The sequence below is a fragment of the Heterodontus francisci genome, chromosome 19 (assembly GCF_036365525.1).
Source record: "Heterodontus francisci isolate sHetFra1 chromosome 19, sHetFra1.hap1, whole genome shotgun sequence".
Classification (NCBI taxonomy): Eukaryota; Metazoa; Chordata; class Chondrichthyes; order Heterodontiformes; family Heterodontidae; genus Heterodontus; species Heterodontus francisci.
In genome coordinates this window covers 63873831-63892126 of record NC_090389.1, presented here as the reverse complement: position 1 = coordinate 63892126, position 18296 = coordinate 63873831, and the positions used below count along the sequence as shown (strand labels likewise).

General features: G+C 42.9%; 1 protein-coding gene across 3 annotated transcripts in view; it reads left to right on the top strand.

Moving 5' to 3' along the window:
• hdac11 (histone deacetylase 11) overlaps positions 1-18296 on the top strand; it is a 134264-nt gene that overhangs the window by 97444 nt on the left and 18524 nt on the right. For all 3 annotated transcript variants that reach the window (XM_068051796.1, XM_068051794.1, XM_068051795.1), the window contains one exon: positions 16309-16405. In XM_068051796.1, the coding sequence (XP_067907897.1) occupies positions 16309-16405 (97 nt within the window). The remainder of the gene's footprint in view (positions 1-16308; positions 16406-18296) is intronic.

Below are 18296 nucleotides of genomic sequence, written 5' to 3'. Positions count from 1 at the left end.
CTCGCTGGGGCCCAGCCTATTCCATGGTGAGCCCCACACACCGCTGTATTCAGGGGCCTGGTCCTTGTTGGGTACAGTCCCAGCAGTGGTCACCGGTCCCAGTGGCGCTGCTGGGACTGAAGAGTTGCCAGCCTGCTGATTGGCCGGCAGCTCTTGTAGGCAGAACTTCCTTCCTCAGAGTGGTGGAAGTCCCACCCAAGGACAAATAAGGGCCTGGACCACATAAAATTATGGTGTGGCTTCCAGGCCCGGCAGAGGTGGGCTCATACCAACTTTTGTTTGCCGGTGGAGGAAGGGGGGCCTCTGGCCCGATAAGTCTACTGTAATTGTGACTTATGAAGCTAAGGTAGTTTAGTCTAGAAAGATTACAGGCTTTTTAACTATTACAATAAATATCCCCAGTATATTTTCTTGCTTTTTGCTTCTGTGGAAGGTGACGGTAGAGAGTCCGAACTCACCAAATGGAAGGGATGGACCAGTTATTTAGTGGCCTCCTCTCCCTCCATTCAGCCACAAATTCCTAGTCTTGGTCCTCATCAAACTGTTGTAGTGCAGCTGTTAACTGAATGCTAGCCCTGAGCTGCAAAAAGTTTCTTCATTAAACAGGATTTTTTTTTCCAGCATCACATCGACTAAATGTTGTTGTTCTAATGTGTGGCCTTGATGCAGCCATTTCTCTCCCTCTTCAAGGGCAGAATAACTTTGAGTGGCCAGCAACTATTTAAAAACTGTTGACAACAAATAACTGGCCTCTTGAACCTCGTGTGCTTCTAATGCCACTGAATTATTTAAGTGAGCTGAGCTTGCACATTTGTGCAGTCAGCTCTCTGCACTGCAGGTTTGTGGAGTGCCCAAGGTCCATTAATGGCCATCTGATGTCAACCTATGCTCAGTACCTGATTCAATGTTTATGTGGAGTAACATAATTCAATATAGTGGTTCTCAGAAACGCAGCTCCAGTGGTGATTTTTTTTTTGATTTATGGCAATGTATTATCAGTCTACATGAGACTTGTATGCATTTGAACACTGTTTAAAAAAAAAAAATACTGGGGTAGAGTTTTGGTTTTGGGTGGAATCAGTGAAACAGGCACAAATTGCGCCCAAAATTGCACCTGTTTTGAGAAGTGTTTTTTTTCCCTCGAGTTTCTGCTCAAACTAGTTTGCATGTCACCAAACGAAAAATCTGCTATGAGCCAGTTCAATCGGGCTGTGTTTTGAAGCAAATTTTTTTTTCATGTTCCTTGATCTATTTGAGTGGTAACTTGGTGCAGTTTTATTAAGATAGCTGAACATAGGTTTATCACAAAAATAAGCATTTTTAATAACCGTGTCAATCCACTACTTGTGAGTGACCCAATTTCAAATTACTGACAATGAAATTTTAAAATATATACAGAACCATTTGCTAGTTATATTGGGGAAAAGTAGTCACTTTCTTAGTAAATTGAAAAGAATTATATTCATAACCTTCTAAAATCTTCCTATTGGTGTCCTTGCGTCCAAAAGAACCAACTTAATTCTTAGAGCCGCCTCAAAGGCCCACAAATGAGTTCAATTAGTGGTAACTCTCAATGGTGATTGATCCTGGGGGGGGTGGGATGGAGGGAGGTCGGTGGTGTTGGTCAGTTTTGTGGATGATGCCTGCTTCGAGCACCATGTCTTTTAACGTAGGCTAAAGATCAGGAAACTCGAGTTGTGCTGAATGTAATTTGTGCTTAGAATCCTGTGATCTTTTGTGCTGGTTATGATTCATTTTGGGTGACATATTCCAAAAAAGCCCAACTAAACAGAATCTCATTAATTTTAGCAATGTATAGTTGGAAGATATAATCAGAACAGTTTGAATGTGGCAGGCAGAGCGATAGCAGACTCAAAGGGCCAAATGGCCTCTTTCTGTGCTATAGGAACATAGGAGCAGGAATAGGCCATTCAGCCCATCGAGCCTGCTCCGCCATTCAATATGATCATGGCTGATCATCCACTTCAATGCCTTTATCCCACACTCTACAGTTCTACGATTCTATAACAGCAAATCCAATGACAAGTGTTTCTGTCGCCTCTAAAATTGTCCTGGGGTGAAACCTACCCTGAGATGTACTTTACGCCAAGATTGATTTTGGTCAGTTTATGCTGCTGATCCATGACAATAATTTTTCAATAATTTCAATAAGCTCAATAATTTCCATCTTCACTGTCTGCAGCGCAATATGGGTATATCCTGGCAAGACAAAATGACAAATGTAGCAGTCCTCTCAAAGGCAGAGCTCCCAAGCGTGTTGGCACTAATCAAACAGAAGCGGCTTCAGTGAATCAGACACATCTTCAGGATGGAAGACAGTTGCATACTCATGGACCTTCTGTATGGTGAGGTAGCTGGGGCCAGTGGGGCACCCAAAGCTCCACTTTAAGGATGCTTGCAAGCATGACATGAAAGCCCTAAATGTCGACTATCGCACCTGCGAGTCACTAGCTGGCGAAAGAGGGAACTGGCGACACATCCTATGGACTGGTGTGCACTATCATGATGACCAGATGCTCCAGCAGCTTGGCAACAGGCGCCAACATCAAAAACAACAACCCACAATGTCTATTATGTCTCCTCGTTGTTTTCTGGTTCCCACATTTTGGAAATAATCACACATTAGACTTAGAAAGGCTAGAGTCTTTGTTTATTCCATTCAGCTTCCATGCTCCCTGGTATAGGACTGCCCCAGGCTGGTGTCCTGTTACATGTCACATGACTCTCCAGTGCAGCTGTGAATGTGACGCCGCCCCCCCCCCCTTCCAGGAAACACTTACACATAACAATTAGTTCCTAACCAATTATTTTCCAGTACTTTACATGTAGTATAACAATATATAATATCCCTCTTTAAAAACATAATGCCCCTATATCAATATAACTGTCCCAGTCGTTAACTTTTCTTTAAACAAAAGAAGATTATGAACTGACTTTTGGAAATAATCTGAAACCCTTTATTGAGCCTTTTATAGTGTGTATTCTTTTCTAAAAATATTATTCACGGAATCGCTTAGGTTGCGAGATGTTGTGCCTCCATCTTGCAGATTTGGCATTTATTGCACTCTGTGGTGAGTTGGCACGCTGCATAGGTGATGTTGTGTCACTTGCTGATGATGATAATGTTGTCTCGCTGGATAGTGATATTTCTTGTGTTGATGGTACATCCTGTTTTGCCAGCTCAGGTGTAGGTCGAATATAGATTCTATTCCTTCTTATTTGGTTGCTGGTTTCGGTCTCAATGATGTATGACCTTGGAGTCTCAGCTTCACCAGCAACTTTTGTTGGGCTCCAGGTTTTTATGATTGGATCCTGTACATGTACAGTTTGTCCTTTCAACAGCTCAGGTCGGGATTTAGCATGCTTGTTGAAGTGTTGCTCTCTTACCTGTGCTTCAGTGACTTGTCTCACTTCCACCTGGTCACTTGGAGGATGTATTGTGCTTGGCAGAGTAGTCTTATGTTTTCTTCCATTCAGCAGCTCTGCAGGTGATTTCATGTCAGCCTTGAGAGGTGTGGATCGGTGTGAAATTAAGGCCAGGTTTGGGTCGTCCATCGTCTCTTGGCATTTCGCAAGGGTTTTTTTGACCGTCTGGACATGTCTTTCCATAAACCCGTGTCCCTGTGGGTAGTGTGGTGATGAGGTGACAGTGTTGAACCCATACTGGTCAGCGAATTCCTTAAATGCTCTGGATGTGAATTGGGTGACATTGTCACATATTAATCTTTCAGGAATCCCTTGCTCAGCGAATGGAACTCGTCCTGCTGAGATGATTTGTTGTGGCCCTCAAGTTTTTCACCTTGCGAATAAAAGTGAACTTTGAATAGTAGTCTGCGACTATGAGATACCATTTTTGATTATGTGTGAATGAATCGACCCCTACAGTACGTCATGGTCTGGGTGGTACTTCAGTAGCTGTCATTTCCTCTTTTTGCTGTATGTTTCTGTACTTCCAGCATTTATTGCATGTAGACACCATGTTTTCAATGTCTTTGTATATGCCTATCTAGTACACAGCTGATCTAACTCTGAACTTACACTTCTCCATTCCCATGTGGCCTTCATGTATCTTTTGGAGACGTTCTTCCTGCATTGTTAAGGGTATGATTATTCTGGATCCGGCTAGCAGAACACCATCTTCTAGTGAGATGTCATCTCTGATAGACCAGTACTGCGGTATTACTGGCTGATTTGTCTTCTCAGGCCATCCCTGGATCACTTGCTCAGCCAGCATCTGTAACTCCTCATCTTTGCTGTTGCATCTCTAATTTGACTAAGTTTCGGTGGTGTTACGTTTGCTAAGTGATGAATCTTTATAGCTGGATCTTCTATCTCATGTTTCTCCTGTGGCAACAACCAAGATAGGGTATCTGCCAGCACCATTTCTCCTCCTGGCTTGTATTTCAGTGTGAAATCGTAAATTTGAAGCCTCAACAGTAACCTCTGCAGTCTTGCTGGTGCTTTACATAGATTTTTCTTGTAGATCTGCTCCAGTGGACAATGATCACTCTCCACTATGAACTTTCTCCCATAGAGATATGTATGGAATTTCTCACATGACATATGTGACTGCCAAAAGCTCTTTTTCTATGTTGGCCTATCTGGTCTCAGCTGATGTTAGAGCTTTGGATGCAAATACTCTTGGCTTTCTCTCTTGTACCAGGGCTGCTCACAGTCCTTTTGTGGAAGCATCTACTTGCAGAGTGACAGGTTTCTTTCTGTTGTAGTAGGACAGACTTGTCACCTTGCATACAACCTTTTTGAGTTTGTTGAAGCACCTGTCGTGTGACTCTGATATACTCTACATCTTCTTTCATCAGCTCCCACTATTTTGCTGTGTGTTCTGACATGTGCGGCATGAAGGAGCTCATGTATTGGCTCAAGCCAAGGAGACTTCTCAACACTCTCATCTCTTGGGACTTCCATCCCAGAGATAGCTGAGATTCTTTCAGGACTCTGTTTGACTCCGTCAGGTGTGCCCACTTTTCTGAAGAACTGGCTTTCTGTCATTTTCACAATGCATTTGGCTGCATTTAGCTCGATCCCAGCTTTCCTAGTTCTCTCCATGGCTTCATGTAGATGGTTGTCATGATATTTTCCATCTACACCATATATCTGGATATCATCTGCTACGTCGATTGCTGCTTTGCATCCCCTGTATGTCTTTACTTTCTGTTGGAACACGTCCTGGCTCACTTTAGTAGGTTAATTGGCCATTATAAATTGCCCCTAGTACAGGTAGGTGGTAGGGAAATATATAGGGACAGGTGGGGATGTGGTGGGAATATGGAATTAGTGTAGGATTAGTATAAATGGGTGGTTGATGGTCGGCACAGACTCGGTGGGCCGAAGGGCCTGTTTCAGTGCTGTATCTCTAAACTAAACTAAACATAAACTTTAAGGCTAAAAGGTAGACGCAGAAATTTTTACCATCCAAGGTTGTGTTGAATGTTGTCAACAGTGAAGATTCTGTGTCTAGCTTCACGTTCCAGTAGCCATTTCTGGCATCAAGCTTGCTGATTACTTTTGCCCCTGCCAGTGCTGGTGTGATCTCTTCCAGTGTTGGAATAGAGTAGTGATCCCTTTTTATTGCTTGATTAACATCTTTGAGATCTAGGCAAATTCTTAGCTGTCCATTTGACTTCTCTCTCACCACAATAGAATTCACCCAATCTGTAGGCTCTGTGACTCTGGCGATCACCTTCTTTTCTTCCATTTCTTGGAGCTCTCTTTCAAGCTTTCCTTTTAGTTCTACTGGTACTTTACGTGGGGGGATGAATCATTGGTTTCATCGCTGGGTCAATAGTGATGTGATACTCAAAATCTTCAAAGCAGCCAACTATCTCATTGAAACACTCTGGGTACATTTGTAACAGACCTTCTTTGCTTCTGATCGGAGGGCACTTTTCAATGGGTGTACTATTTTCAACCCTCAGTGTTGCCTCCTTCACCTCATGGTTTACTGAGATAATCTGCAGCTGTTCACAACTGCTCAACCCCAGGATAGCTGGACCATCTGTTTCAGTGACGTAGAACATACAGTTAACATCTTTTCCTTTGTGCGTCCCTCTGATTTGGGTTGTTCCTACCTGTCGAGTTTCAGTTCCCCCGTATGCTGTTAGCATGACGTTGTTTAATTTCAAAGCACTTTTCCTTGGATAACCATTTTCTTCCAGAGTTTCAGGAAAGATCTTCTGGTATAGTCTGAGCGGGATGATACTGTGTGCTCCAGTATCAATCTTCACCTTCAGATTTATCGTTGTGGTCTTATTTCTCACCCTTTTCCTGATCTGAGTGGTCGTATGAATTTCTTTTCTCTGGGATATGTCGCATCCAGATATTTCATGCAGTTGTATAGTTCCTACCGCTATTGTGTTCTCAAACTCATCATCATATTCCAAGCTATGGATGTTTGGTTTCTTTCACTACTCATTTGCCTTGTTACTCTGGCTCTGGTGACTTGTCTACCACCACCTTCCTTTGTTCTGCACATCTTTTCCCAGTGATTGGCCTTTCCGCAAGCTCTGCAGATTGATCCATGTGCGGGAAATTTCCTTCTGTCTGTGAAGTCATGTGGTCGTCCACAGCTGCTGCACATCTTTCTCTCTGTTTGGTGTACCTTCTTTCGTCGTTGTTTCACTGCATCAACCCTGCTGTCTTTCTCTTGGCTTAGCTGAAGGCTAGCTGTTTGGGTAGTGAGTGTCATCATCTGTTTGCTTGTGGCTTCATGTGCTCTGGTAATGTCTACAGCCTGCTATATTGTGAGTTTGTCCTTTCCAATGAGAGCTTTCTGTACTTCAGGATGTGCAGGACCCCAAATTAGCTGATCTATCAGCCTTTCATCTGTGTCTTTAAGTTTACATTTTCTGGCTGCATTTTTCAATCTTGTGTCACAAAAGGTTTTAATTTTGTACTAAAATTTTGGACTTCTATGAGTTTCCAAAAAAAAAAATCAAAGAAGGATTTTGCTCAGTGAAAGACACCTGCAAAATAATTGGAAGTCCTGCAATGTTTTGAAAGGAAGTTCAGAGCAAAGAGTTGAACTTTATGGGTGTTTTGAAAGGAAGTTAAACTTGTAAAAGGACAGGAAGGTCAGCAGTTTTAAGGAAATCACAGGGGTTTGACCTTTCTTCAGAGCAGCTTTTGAACCAGGGGCGATGCTGTGTCTGGTCATGTGACCATGCTCAGGAAGGTTCTTTTTTCACTTTGGACCCTTTAAAAGCCTATGAATTGGACAACGAGCAGGCATTTGCATTCTTTGCTTGACCTACCTGTAGCAAGAGAGAAAAACCAGAAAAGTGCTACCTCTCTCTGTAAAGGAGACTCGCATCTCTTGAAAAGCAATCCTGCATTTGAAAGATAGCAGATTCCTGTTGCATCCGGTCTCTGAAGAATTTCTGCATCCAGTGAGATTCCTGCTGCCTCCTGTTTTCCAGGAAAATCCTAAAATCTGAATAATTCTTCCACTGTTAGACTGCTGCTTCGAAGCCCAAGCAGACCTGTTACTACACCCCTGATGGCAAACCTATGTGATGCCTGCTGCAGTTAAATTGCTGTGAACACCTACCCATCACAGACTGTTCATCAACCTCGCCTGAAGAGACTTCGAGTGGCATCCGACTATTCGACTCTGTGACACCTCACCGTACCGAAAACATCCTACCAGAACGTGAGCCTCCATTATTATTATTATTCCTTCTATTCCTAAGAAACAGTGTTAATGTAAAACACCCTTTTGAAACCAGTTAACCATTTCTTTTTGAATGTATGTGTGTGTGCACAAGGGTGAAGGCATTAAGGAGTTTTCTCATAGATATAGATTTATCTCGTTAGTAGTTAAGATCTATTATTTCTTTTCAAATAAATAATTAATGTTCTTTAAAGAAACCTGGTTTGGTGTGCTTTATTCTGGGGAAAAATATAGTGTTTAATTTGACTAGTCTTCGGTAGGTGGGAAACTTTATTTGATATGCTATGACTTGTGGAGTAGTGGGACTGAGTTAACAGTGCATTACTCTCACCTTGGTCGCAACACTTGTTACAAAATTGTCAATAGGCTCATCTAGCTCCTGTCAGGCCTTGAAATTCATATCAGTATATCTGATGATTTGATTTTGGCTGGAGATGGATGCTGAATCTTTCAAAAATTTTGTCTGGGTTTCTGCTGTCCTCTTCACTCAGCTCCCAGCTATTAAACAAGTTTAATCCTGTATCTCCTGCCCACAGAAGGATATATCTGACACTCTCTTCTTCTCTAGTGCCTTTTAGGAAACTACTGAATGTCAATCTGCACTTTTGTTTAAACTTCTCAAATGTTTCTATGACATCCGCTTCCCAATTCATAATGGGCTGCCGCTGTGCATTCATTTTGGCCCCAGCTGACATTCAGTTTTTTTGTTTTCGCACGATTTATTCCGTTTTTCTTTCTCTCTGGCCCTAATTTGGGTCAATTTTTTCCCAATCTAATTCAGCATTAACTTCATTTAAAATGTTTTGGGTTTACTCACAGACAAACGCTGCCACCATTTTATGTCTCCAGGTTGTTTTCTGGTTCCCATATATTGGAAATAATCACACTTTAGACTTGGAAAGGCTAGAGTCTTTGTTTATTCCATTCAGCTTCAATGCTCCCTAGTAAAGGACTGCCCCAGGCGGCTGTCCTATTACATGTCACATGACTCTCCAGTGCAGCCATGAATGTGGCCCCTCCCCGGAACACTTGCATATAACAATTAGTTCCGCCTATTTCCTAGCACTTTACAGATAGTATAACAATATATAACAGCATCACTTGGCAGCTTCACGTGCATCACTTGTGGCAGAACCTGCCTCTCAAGGATTGGCCTTCACAGCCATCAGCAAAGCTCCACCAAGAGAAGAAACCCCACCTAAATGGATTGTTTGCTGCACATCCATCATCTTTCATAGATGGAAGGATGCCAACCCAACCCATGACTAAATTTGGGCAGATCTGTAGCTGCTTGTGTAAACAGGGCAAAATACAAATTCATGCATCATTTAAAAAAAAACAATGCACAACATCAATGAACTACAATTGTTCTATCTGTAAATACCTTGTAAATACCGTCTAAGAGCAAAATCCAAAGTATGGAAAATCCTCATCAGGGAACTGCTCTTTGCTGACGATGCTGCTTTAACATCTCACACTGAAGAGTGCCTGCAGAGTCTCATCGACAGGTTTGCGGCTGCCTGCAACGAATTTGGCCTAACCATCAGCCTCAAGAAAACGAACATCATGGGGCAGGACGTCAGAAATGCTCCATCCATCAATATTGGCGACCACGCTCTGGAAGTGGTTCAAGAGTTCACCTACCTAGGCTCAACTATCACCAGTAACCTGTCTCTAGATGCAGAAATCAACAAGCGCATGGGAAAGGCTTCCACTGCTATGTCCAGACTGGCCAAGAGAGTGTGGGAAAATGGCGCACTGACACGGAACACAAAAGTCCGAGTGTAACAGGCCTGTGTCCTCAGTACCTTGCTCTATGGCAGCGAGGCCTGGACAACGTATGTCAGCCAAGAGCGACGTCTCAATTCATTCCATCTTCGCTGCCTCCGGAGAATACTTGGCATCAGGTGGCAGGACCGTATCTCCAACACAGAAGTCCTCGAGGCGGCCAACATCCTCAGCTTGTACACACTACTGAGTCAGCGGCGCTTGAGATGGCTTGGCCATGTGAGCCGCATGGAAGATGGCAGGATCCCCAAAGACACATTGTACAGCGAGCTCGCCACTGGTATCAGACCCACCGGCCGTCCATGTCTCTGCTTTAAAGACGTCTGCAAACGCGACAAGAAATCCTGTGACATTGATCACAAGTCGTGGGAGTCAGTTGCCAGCGTTCGCCAGAGCTGGCGGGCAGCCATAAAGATGGGGCTAAAATGTGGCGAGTCGAAGAGACTTAGTAGTTGGCAGGAAAAAAGACAGAGGCGCAGGGGGAGAGCCAACTGTGCAACAGCCCCGACAAACAAATTTCTCTGCAGCACCTGTGGAAGAGCCTGTCACTCTAGAATTGGCCTTTATAGCCACTCCAGGCGCTGCTTCACAAACCACTGACCACCTCCAGGCGCTTATCCATTGTCTCTCGAGATAAGGAGGCCAAAGAAGACCTTGTAAATATCTTGAAATATGTTTAAGAGTGGATTAGTTCAACCACAAAGTATTGCCAGTTAGCATTCTAAAATACATCGATGGTTGGGTGACATAAGTGTCTGCAGAGTTCAGTTTCTTTAAAACACGAAAAATTGCACTGCATGCTAGCTCAAGCTGCAATCTACAAATCATCAGCCTGTTTATTATGTTACAGCTCCATCTTGTGGTCACATTTGGTTTAAATTGCTAAATACTTCCATAACAAACATCCTCAAGATGCCTATAGCTTGAGCAGTTGATTAGGATTGAAAACATGAAAAGATGATTGGTAAAATAGCACTTCATTGTATATACTACTTTATAAAACCTAGTTTCAAAATATATATAAATCAAAATCAGACAGTGGCAGTGACATTGGTTTCTTTGTCTTAACCTGCAGGTCTCGATGTATTTTACTGTTAGCATTGTAAAAAATAAAATTTATTGTGGACAAACCTGCATATATACTTCATGCAACTAAATATTTTTTTTAAAAGATGAAAGGAGCCCAAATACATATACTTATTTTGGTTATATCTGTACAGATGTTACTTGAACACCAAATTTATGCTGTGATGGGCGGCACAGTGGCGCAGTGGTTATGGGCGGCACAGTGGCGCAGTGGTTAGCACTGCAGCCTCACAGCTCCAGGGACCCGGGTTCGATTCCGGGTACTGCCTGTGTGGAGTTTGCAAGTTCTCCCTGTGTCTGCGTTGGCCATTATAAATTGTCACTAGTATAGGTAGGTGGTAGGGAAATATAGGGACAGGTGGGGATGTTTGGTAGGAATATGGGATTAGTGTAGGATTAGTATAAATGGGTGGTTGATGTTCGGCACAGACTCGGTGGGCCGAAGGGCCTGTTTCAGTGCTGTATCTCTAATCTAATCTAAAAAGCTATGCTTAGAAATCTGTTTTTTGGTTTGTATCATTTATGAGTGTGGTTCTAAAACTGAATAAGTTTATCACGAACACAAAATTGGGATGTTTTGTTGAAATGCCTTCTGGTTACTAAAGGATAAGACTTTAAAATAAATCCCTCAGAACCAGTGGAAGCAAAGAAAGATAAGATCACAGAGGAATTGCAAAAAGAATGATCAAATCCAGGCCAGTTTAGTTTAAATTAATACACAGAGGCTTAGTTGACTTCTACTGCAATAGAGATTATAAATGCAAGGAAATGCTGGAGGTGCCTTTGTTGTCCTGGCATTATATCAGATGTTGTGTGATTTTGCTGTTGCATCTATACCTGCGAGTGGGATGTGATTAATGAGTATTCTGAAATACCTTTGCACAGCACTTTATACTGTGGTAAACACAACTAGGATTAGAATTTATGGAAGAGGTTTATTATAGTGTAAACAACAAAGTTTTATTATGTAATAGTGTAGAAACAAAAATACACACCACACCTTTAAATGATTAGGGAGACAGACTTTGCAGCCATCGGGACAAGGAAAACTAACAAACTTCCAACTCCATATCCTGTTCATTACAAAGAGCACCGACTTCACAGAATTGTTACAGTGCAGAAGAAGGCCATTCGGCCCATCATGTCCGCACCAGCTCTCTGAAAGAGCAACTTGCTCCGTTCCATTCCCCTGCCTCCTCCCCATAACCCTGCACATTCTTCCTTTTCATCTAACTGTCTAATTCCCTTTTGACTGCTTCAATTGAACCTGCCTCCACCACGTTCTCAGGCAGCGCATTCCAGACCTTAACCACTTGCTGCGTGAAAAAGTTTTTCCTCATGTCACTTTTACCAAATACTTTAAATCTCTGCCCTCTCGTTGTCGATCTTTTCATGAGTGGGAACAGTTTCTCTCTGTCTACTCTGTCCAGGCCCCTCATGATTTTGAATACCTCGATCACCTCTTGGCATTTACTTCTCCAAGGAAAACTGTCCTAACTTCTCCAATCTATCTTCATAACTGAAATTCCTCATCCCTGGAATCACTCGTGAATCTTTTCTGCACTCTCTCTAATGCCCTCACGCCTTTCCTCAAGTACGGCCCCAGAATTGGATGCAATACTCCAGCTGAGGCCGAACTAGTGTCTTATACAAGTTCAACATAACTTCCTTGCTCTTGTACTCTATGCCTCTATTAATAAAGCCCAGGATATTGTATGCTTTATTGACTGCTCTCTCAACCTGCCCTTCCACCTTCAATGACTTATGCACATATACACTTAGGTTCCTCTGCTCCTAGGAATTGTGTTCTTTATTCTATATTATCTGTCCATGTTCTTCCTACCAAAATGAATCACTTCACATGTCTCTGCATTGAACTTCATCTGCCATCTTTCCGCCCATTCCACTAACTTTTCTGTGTCCTTTTGAAGTTCTACACTATCCTCCTCACAGTTCACAATGCTTCCAAGTTTTGTTTGATCTGCAAACTTTAAAATTGTACCCTGTAGACCAAAGTCTAGGTCATGAATATATTTTAGGAAAAGCAAGGGTCCCAACACTGATCCCTGGGGAACTCCACTACAAACCTTCCTCAAGCCCGAAAAACATCCATTAGCCACTACTCTCTGTTTCCCGTCACTCACGCAATTTCATATTATTTTTTTATTTCACGAGCTACACTTTTGCTCACAAGTCTGTTCTGTGGCACTGTATCAAAGGCCTTTTGAAAGTCCATGAACACCACATCAACAGCATTGCCCTCATCCCTTTTATTCCATGAGCTACGTTTGCTGACAAGTCTGTTATGTGGCACTGTTTCAAACACCTTTTGAAAGTCCATGACACCATAGCAACAGCATTGCCCTCATCAACCTTCTCTGTTAGCTCCTCAAAAAACTCCCGCAAGTCAGTTAAATATGATTTTCCCTTAAGAAATCCATGCTGGCTTTCCTTAATTAACTCGCGTTTGTCCATGTGACTATTGGTTTTGTCCCGAATTATTTTTTCTGGAAGTTTTCCCACCAACGAAGTTAAACTGACTGGCCTGTAGTTGCTGGGCTTATCTTTTCACCTTGTAACGTTTGCAATTCTCCAGTCCTCTGGCATCAACCCCGAGTCTAAGGAAGACCTGAAAAATTATGGCCAGTGCCTCTGCGATTTCCACCCTCACTTCCCTCAGTATCCTTGGATGCATCTCATCCGGCACTGGTGCTTTATCTACTTCAAGTACAGACAGCCTATCTAATACTTCTTTATCAGTTTTAAATCCCTCAAGCGTCTGACTTGCCTCCTTTTTCAACATTGCCTGGGTTGCATCATCTTCCTTGACAAAGACAAATGCAAAGTATTCATTTAATATCTCAGCTATGACCTCTGTCTCCATGTGTATACCCATTTTCTGATCCCGAATTGGCCCCATTCCTCTTTTTACCACCCTTTTGCTATTTATATGCCTGAAAACTTTATAGAAAAAACTTTGGGATTTCCTTCATTGCTAGCTGCTCTCTCTTTGCTTCTCTTATTTGCTTTTTCACTTGCCCTCTGGACCTTCCATATTCAGCCTGGTTCTCAATGGTATTTTCTACCTGGCATCTGTCGTAAGCACACTTTTTCTTCTTTTATCTTAATCTGTACCTCTTTTGTCATCCAGCGGGTGCTGGATTTGTTTGTCTTACCTTTCCCCTGTGAGGGAACATACCTTGACTGTGCCCGAACTATCTCTTCTTTGAAGATAGGCCGTTCATCTACCGGTTTTCCTGCCAGCTTTTGACTCCAATTTATTCGCCCCAGCTCCATTCTTACCCCGTTGAAGTTAGTCCTTCCCCAGTTAGTTATTCTTACCCTGGATTGCTCTTTGTCCTTTTCCATAGTCAGCCTAAACAATGATCACTATCCCCTAAATACTCTCCTACTGATACTTGATCCACTTAGCCCGTCTCATTCCCAAGAACCAGGTCTAGCTATGCCCCTTTCTCATTGGACTAGCAACATACTGTTGTCGAAAATTTTCCTGAATTTTCCTAAAGTGTTTAGGAACTCTTGCCCCTCCCTGCCCTTTACACTACTATTATCCTAATCTATGCTTTGATTAATTAAAGTCCCCCATTATAACTACCCTATAAATTCTACCTCTGTATTATCGCCTACTTCCACCTCTGCTCAATAGAGAATAAGAAATTGGACCAGAAGTAGGACATAAAGTCCCTTGAGCCTGCTCTGCCATTCAGTAAGATCATGGTCAATCTTCTACCTCAACTCCATTTTCCCGTTCTATCCTACATCCCTTAATTTCTGTAGTGCGCAAGAATCTATCAATCTGAGTCTTGAAATTACTTAACAACCAAGCAGCTGCAGCCCTCTTGGGTAGAGAATGCTCAGCCAAATGCCTGCTGAAACTCTCATCGATGCCTTTCTCACCTCCATACTTGTCTAATTCAATGCTCTCCTGACCAGTCTCCCATGCTCCACCCTCTGTAAAAGTCAGTCACTCGATCTTCTACCTATATCCTTTCCTGCACCAAGTTTGGCTCACCCAGCATACCTGTCCTTGCTGACCTCCATTAGCTCGCATTCTCCCAATGCCTAAAATTTATTATATGCATCCCCTTTTTTAAATCCATTCAAGGCCTCTCCTCTCTTCCTCCTTGACTCTTGCACTCTACACCCCTTCACCCACCACCTCTCACCTCACTGGAAACTCTCCATTCTTCTGACGCTGATCTTTTTTGTGTCTTCTCCTCCCTTTGCCCCACCATAGATGGCTTTGCTTTCTGCCACTCAGGCCTCATGATCAAGACTTCCCTCCATTAACCCTCTCCTCCCCTCTGCCATCTTCTTCTTTTAAGAGTTCCCTTAAAACCCACCCCTAAACCAAGCTTTTGGTCACAGCTCCTAATTGTTCTTTGAAGTGATTTGAGATCTTTGGTACTTTTAAAAGTGCTATATAAAATTCAAGGTGTTGAATTCATCGGACAAAAAAAGTTAGATACTGTTCATGTTGGAATACTCCTTTGTGTCCACATCACTTAAATGAAGATAAAAGATGTATTTTGAACCCAACTTGTGGAAACTTAGGTGGATGGTTAAAATCAGCCAGGAGCCTTACCCATTGACATCCCGTTACATTCCCTCAGTCTGGAATTATAACCTGCTTTTCTGAGAAGGTGGCAAGGACTCCCTCCTGAAACTGCATTGGTTATTCGTTAATAAAAACAGAAAATGCTGGTAGTATTCAGCAGGTCAGGCAGCATCTGTGGAGAGGGAAACAGAGTTAACATTTCAGATCAATGATCTTTCCATCAGAACTGATCATTCTTTAAATATTCATATCAGGCTCAATGACATCATTGGGGTGCGACTGCTATTAACCAGTGACCTGAGCAGGGAAATGGTTGCAACTTTCTTACCAGATGAAGGCAGTGGGAACAGGTCCAGGACCTGTAGAGGCCCAAAGGGATTTTTTTTTTTACTTTCCTCATGGAACCTGGAGGTGCAGGAGTCTTTCTTCATGAATAGCTAGGCCTCACCTACCTCAGGCTCGCTCCTTCATGATTGTGAGGCTTCCCCCTCCCTGGGTCTTACCTGAATTCTGTGTTGTTCCTTTGGTCCCAACCGTTGGCTTCCTGCCAACCAATATTTTGCTGCTGCCCACCATACAACTGCTGCTTCCCATTGGGTACTGAGAAGCAGCATGCAGATGAAGCCCAGGATTTACAATTGCCTGGGTCTTACACTGACGAGGTCAAGGGAATTTGGCGCTACCTTGGCACCCACCACTACCTTACACCCTTTGGACTGTTTTCCTGGTTCAAGTTAAAATCTGGCCTAAAGTGTCAGATTTTGCTACAGTTTTAGGGCCACTGTAATTGCTTATAATTATGCTGTACTTGCAAATGCCATATGGTATTGTCTGCTTATGCTTTTTAGATAAACACACAGTACAGTCAAGTAATGGCTTAATTGATAGAGGGATAACATTAGGATATCCAAGCAGTGTTGGAAAAGCACAATACTTATTTCAATCAAGCATAATTATAAAGCAGTAGCCTAAGCGCCCTAATTGTCTCTGAAAACTTCAACAAATCAGAATGCAATCAAGGATGTTCTATGGCTCAGATGCTCTTCACCATTATTCCTACAAAAAACTTAATCAGCAATGTTTTTATGAGTCTTGCAAAGAACAATTTTCTGTTTAAAATACTCATCAATCTTTTCACTCTTAGGGGAATGGACATGAGAGAGATTTTATGGATGACAAGAGAGTCTATATTATGGATGTTTTTAATAGATACATCTACCCAGGCGATGGATTTGCAAAGCGTAAGTCATCACTGTTAAATTTCAAATGTAATTAGTGTTGCATAGAGCTTTACATGTAATGAACTTTTACCAGTTTGACCAGATATAAAAAATAAATTTAAAGCACCTTTGAAATTGATCTAAGATTGTGATATATGAATGGTTTTTGCTGCTTGGAATCTGAAAGAATAATGTATTCTGCACCTTTCACATACCTACTTAAATTCTGGAGAAACTATGCACTGAATAGACACATGAAAAATGTCATAATGATGCCTCACTTCTATTCCTACATCATTAAAACATGCACAGTATTTAATGCTTTTATCAGATATTGATATAAACATACCAACTGAACTTTGAAGCCCACTAGTTTTTTTGATGCAGGCAATGTATTACATGGGTCAGTGCCAAAGGGTATACAGTTGAACCAGATAACTGAACTAGGACATAGAGCTGGAATTTGAATGTAGCTGGACGGGGGATGAAAATACTAGCGCTGGCTAACATGCCGGATTCCCGTCGCCATTCCCGGTGCTGGTGAGTTTCATCAGGCCGGGGGGGGGCGTGGGTGGTTGTGGTAGGCGGAGTGCGGGGGAGGGAAGGGCTCCCCAGAGAATCCACCCGATCTGGTAATAATGGTAATTAAAGCACTTCAAGAGGGCCATTTTCAGATTTTTTGTGGGGGTGCCCTGGCTGCTTCTTGGGTCTGGGGGAGACCAGGTGCATAGAGGTGGATACACAGCAGGGAGCCAGGATATTAGGTTGGCCCCATGAAAGGGAGAATGGTGCAAAGGGGGACTTGGCCATTGGCACACAGGTGGCATCGGGTCTGTAGAGGTTACCAGGAGTGTGGTCAGTAAGAGCTTGGGCAGCCCACAGATTTGTCACCCTGCTGGCATCATGGGGGCATAAAAGGAGGGAGCAAGGCTTCCTGACACAATTGGGAGATCACCTGAGCACAAGGAAGGCAGCAGCTGGCAATGGAAGCATGACTCTCCGATCTCTGGTCCAGTGGCAATGAGCAACATCCTCCACAAGATATACAGAGCCCCAGGCATCAGGAAGGCAATAGAGGCCATTTCCCCAGCGTATGATCTAGCACTGAAGATGGGGCTACCTTGAGATGACCAAGAACCAGTGTAGGAGGAGACTATGACTCTCCAGTCAGATGGTCACAGAAATTTGTGCCCTCATGGCATAAGACCTCACATTTCGCAGCACTGCTCGCCGTGCCCTGCCAGAAGCCATGAAAGTCACTGTGGCCTTGTGTCACGGACCTGTAACTATTTTCCTCCTCGGATTAAAAACCATATGTTAAAACCAGTGCACCTTTAAGCGAGAGAAGGTTCTGGAATTCCTGAGACACAGTGTGCAGCAGTTGCATTTTTGTTACCATGGGCAACAGCAGGAGAGAGAGAGGTCACATGGTGATGTTTCCAATTTGACTGTGTGTGGAACTGGCAGAAACTGGCTGAAACCAGTTAGTTCTGAGAGACTTTCCAACAAGGCCAACTGAAGAAAGGAGCAGTTTTATGCTCTCTCAGGAAAAATTTACAAGGAGTTACAAGCCAAGCTAATTTCCTGAGTGAGGAAGAAAAGCTTTTCTTTTCCAAGAAATTATTTGTATTGCTGTGTTGATCATTCAAAGAACTGTTTAATGCCATTGAAGCCGAAGAGTTGAATGCCTATCTTCTGAAGGACTATTTTCATCAAATCTGGATGAAAGCTTCATGTGACCTTTGACTGATTAGATTAGATTAGATTAGAGATACAGCACTGAAACAGGCCCTTCGGCCCACCGAGTCTGTGCCGAACATCAACCACCCATTTATACTAATCCTACACTAATCCCATATTCCCACCAAACATCCCCACCTGTCCCTATATTTCCCTACCACCTACCTATACT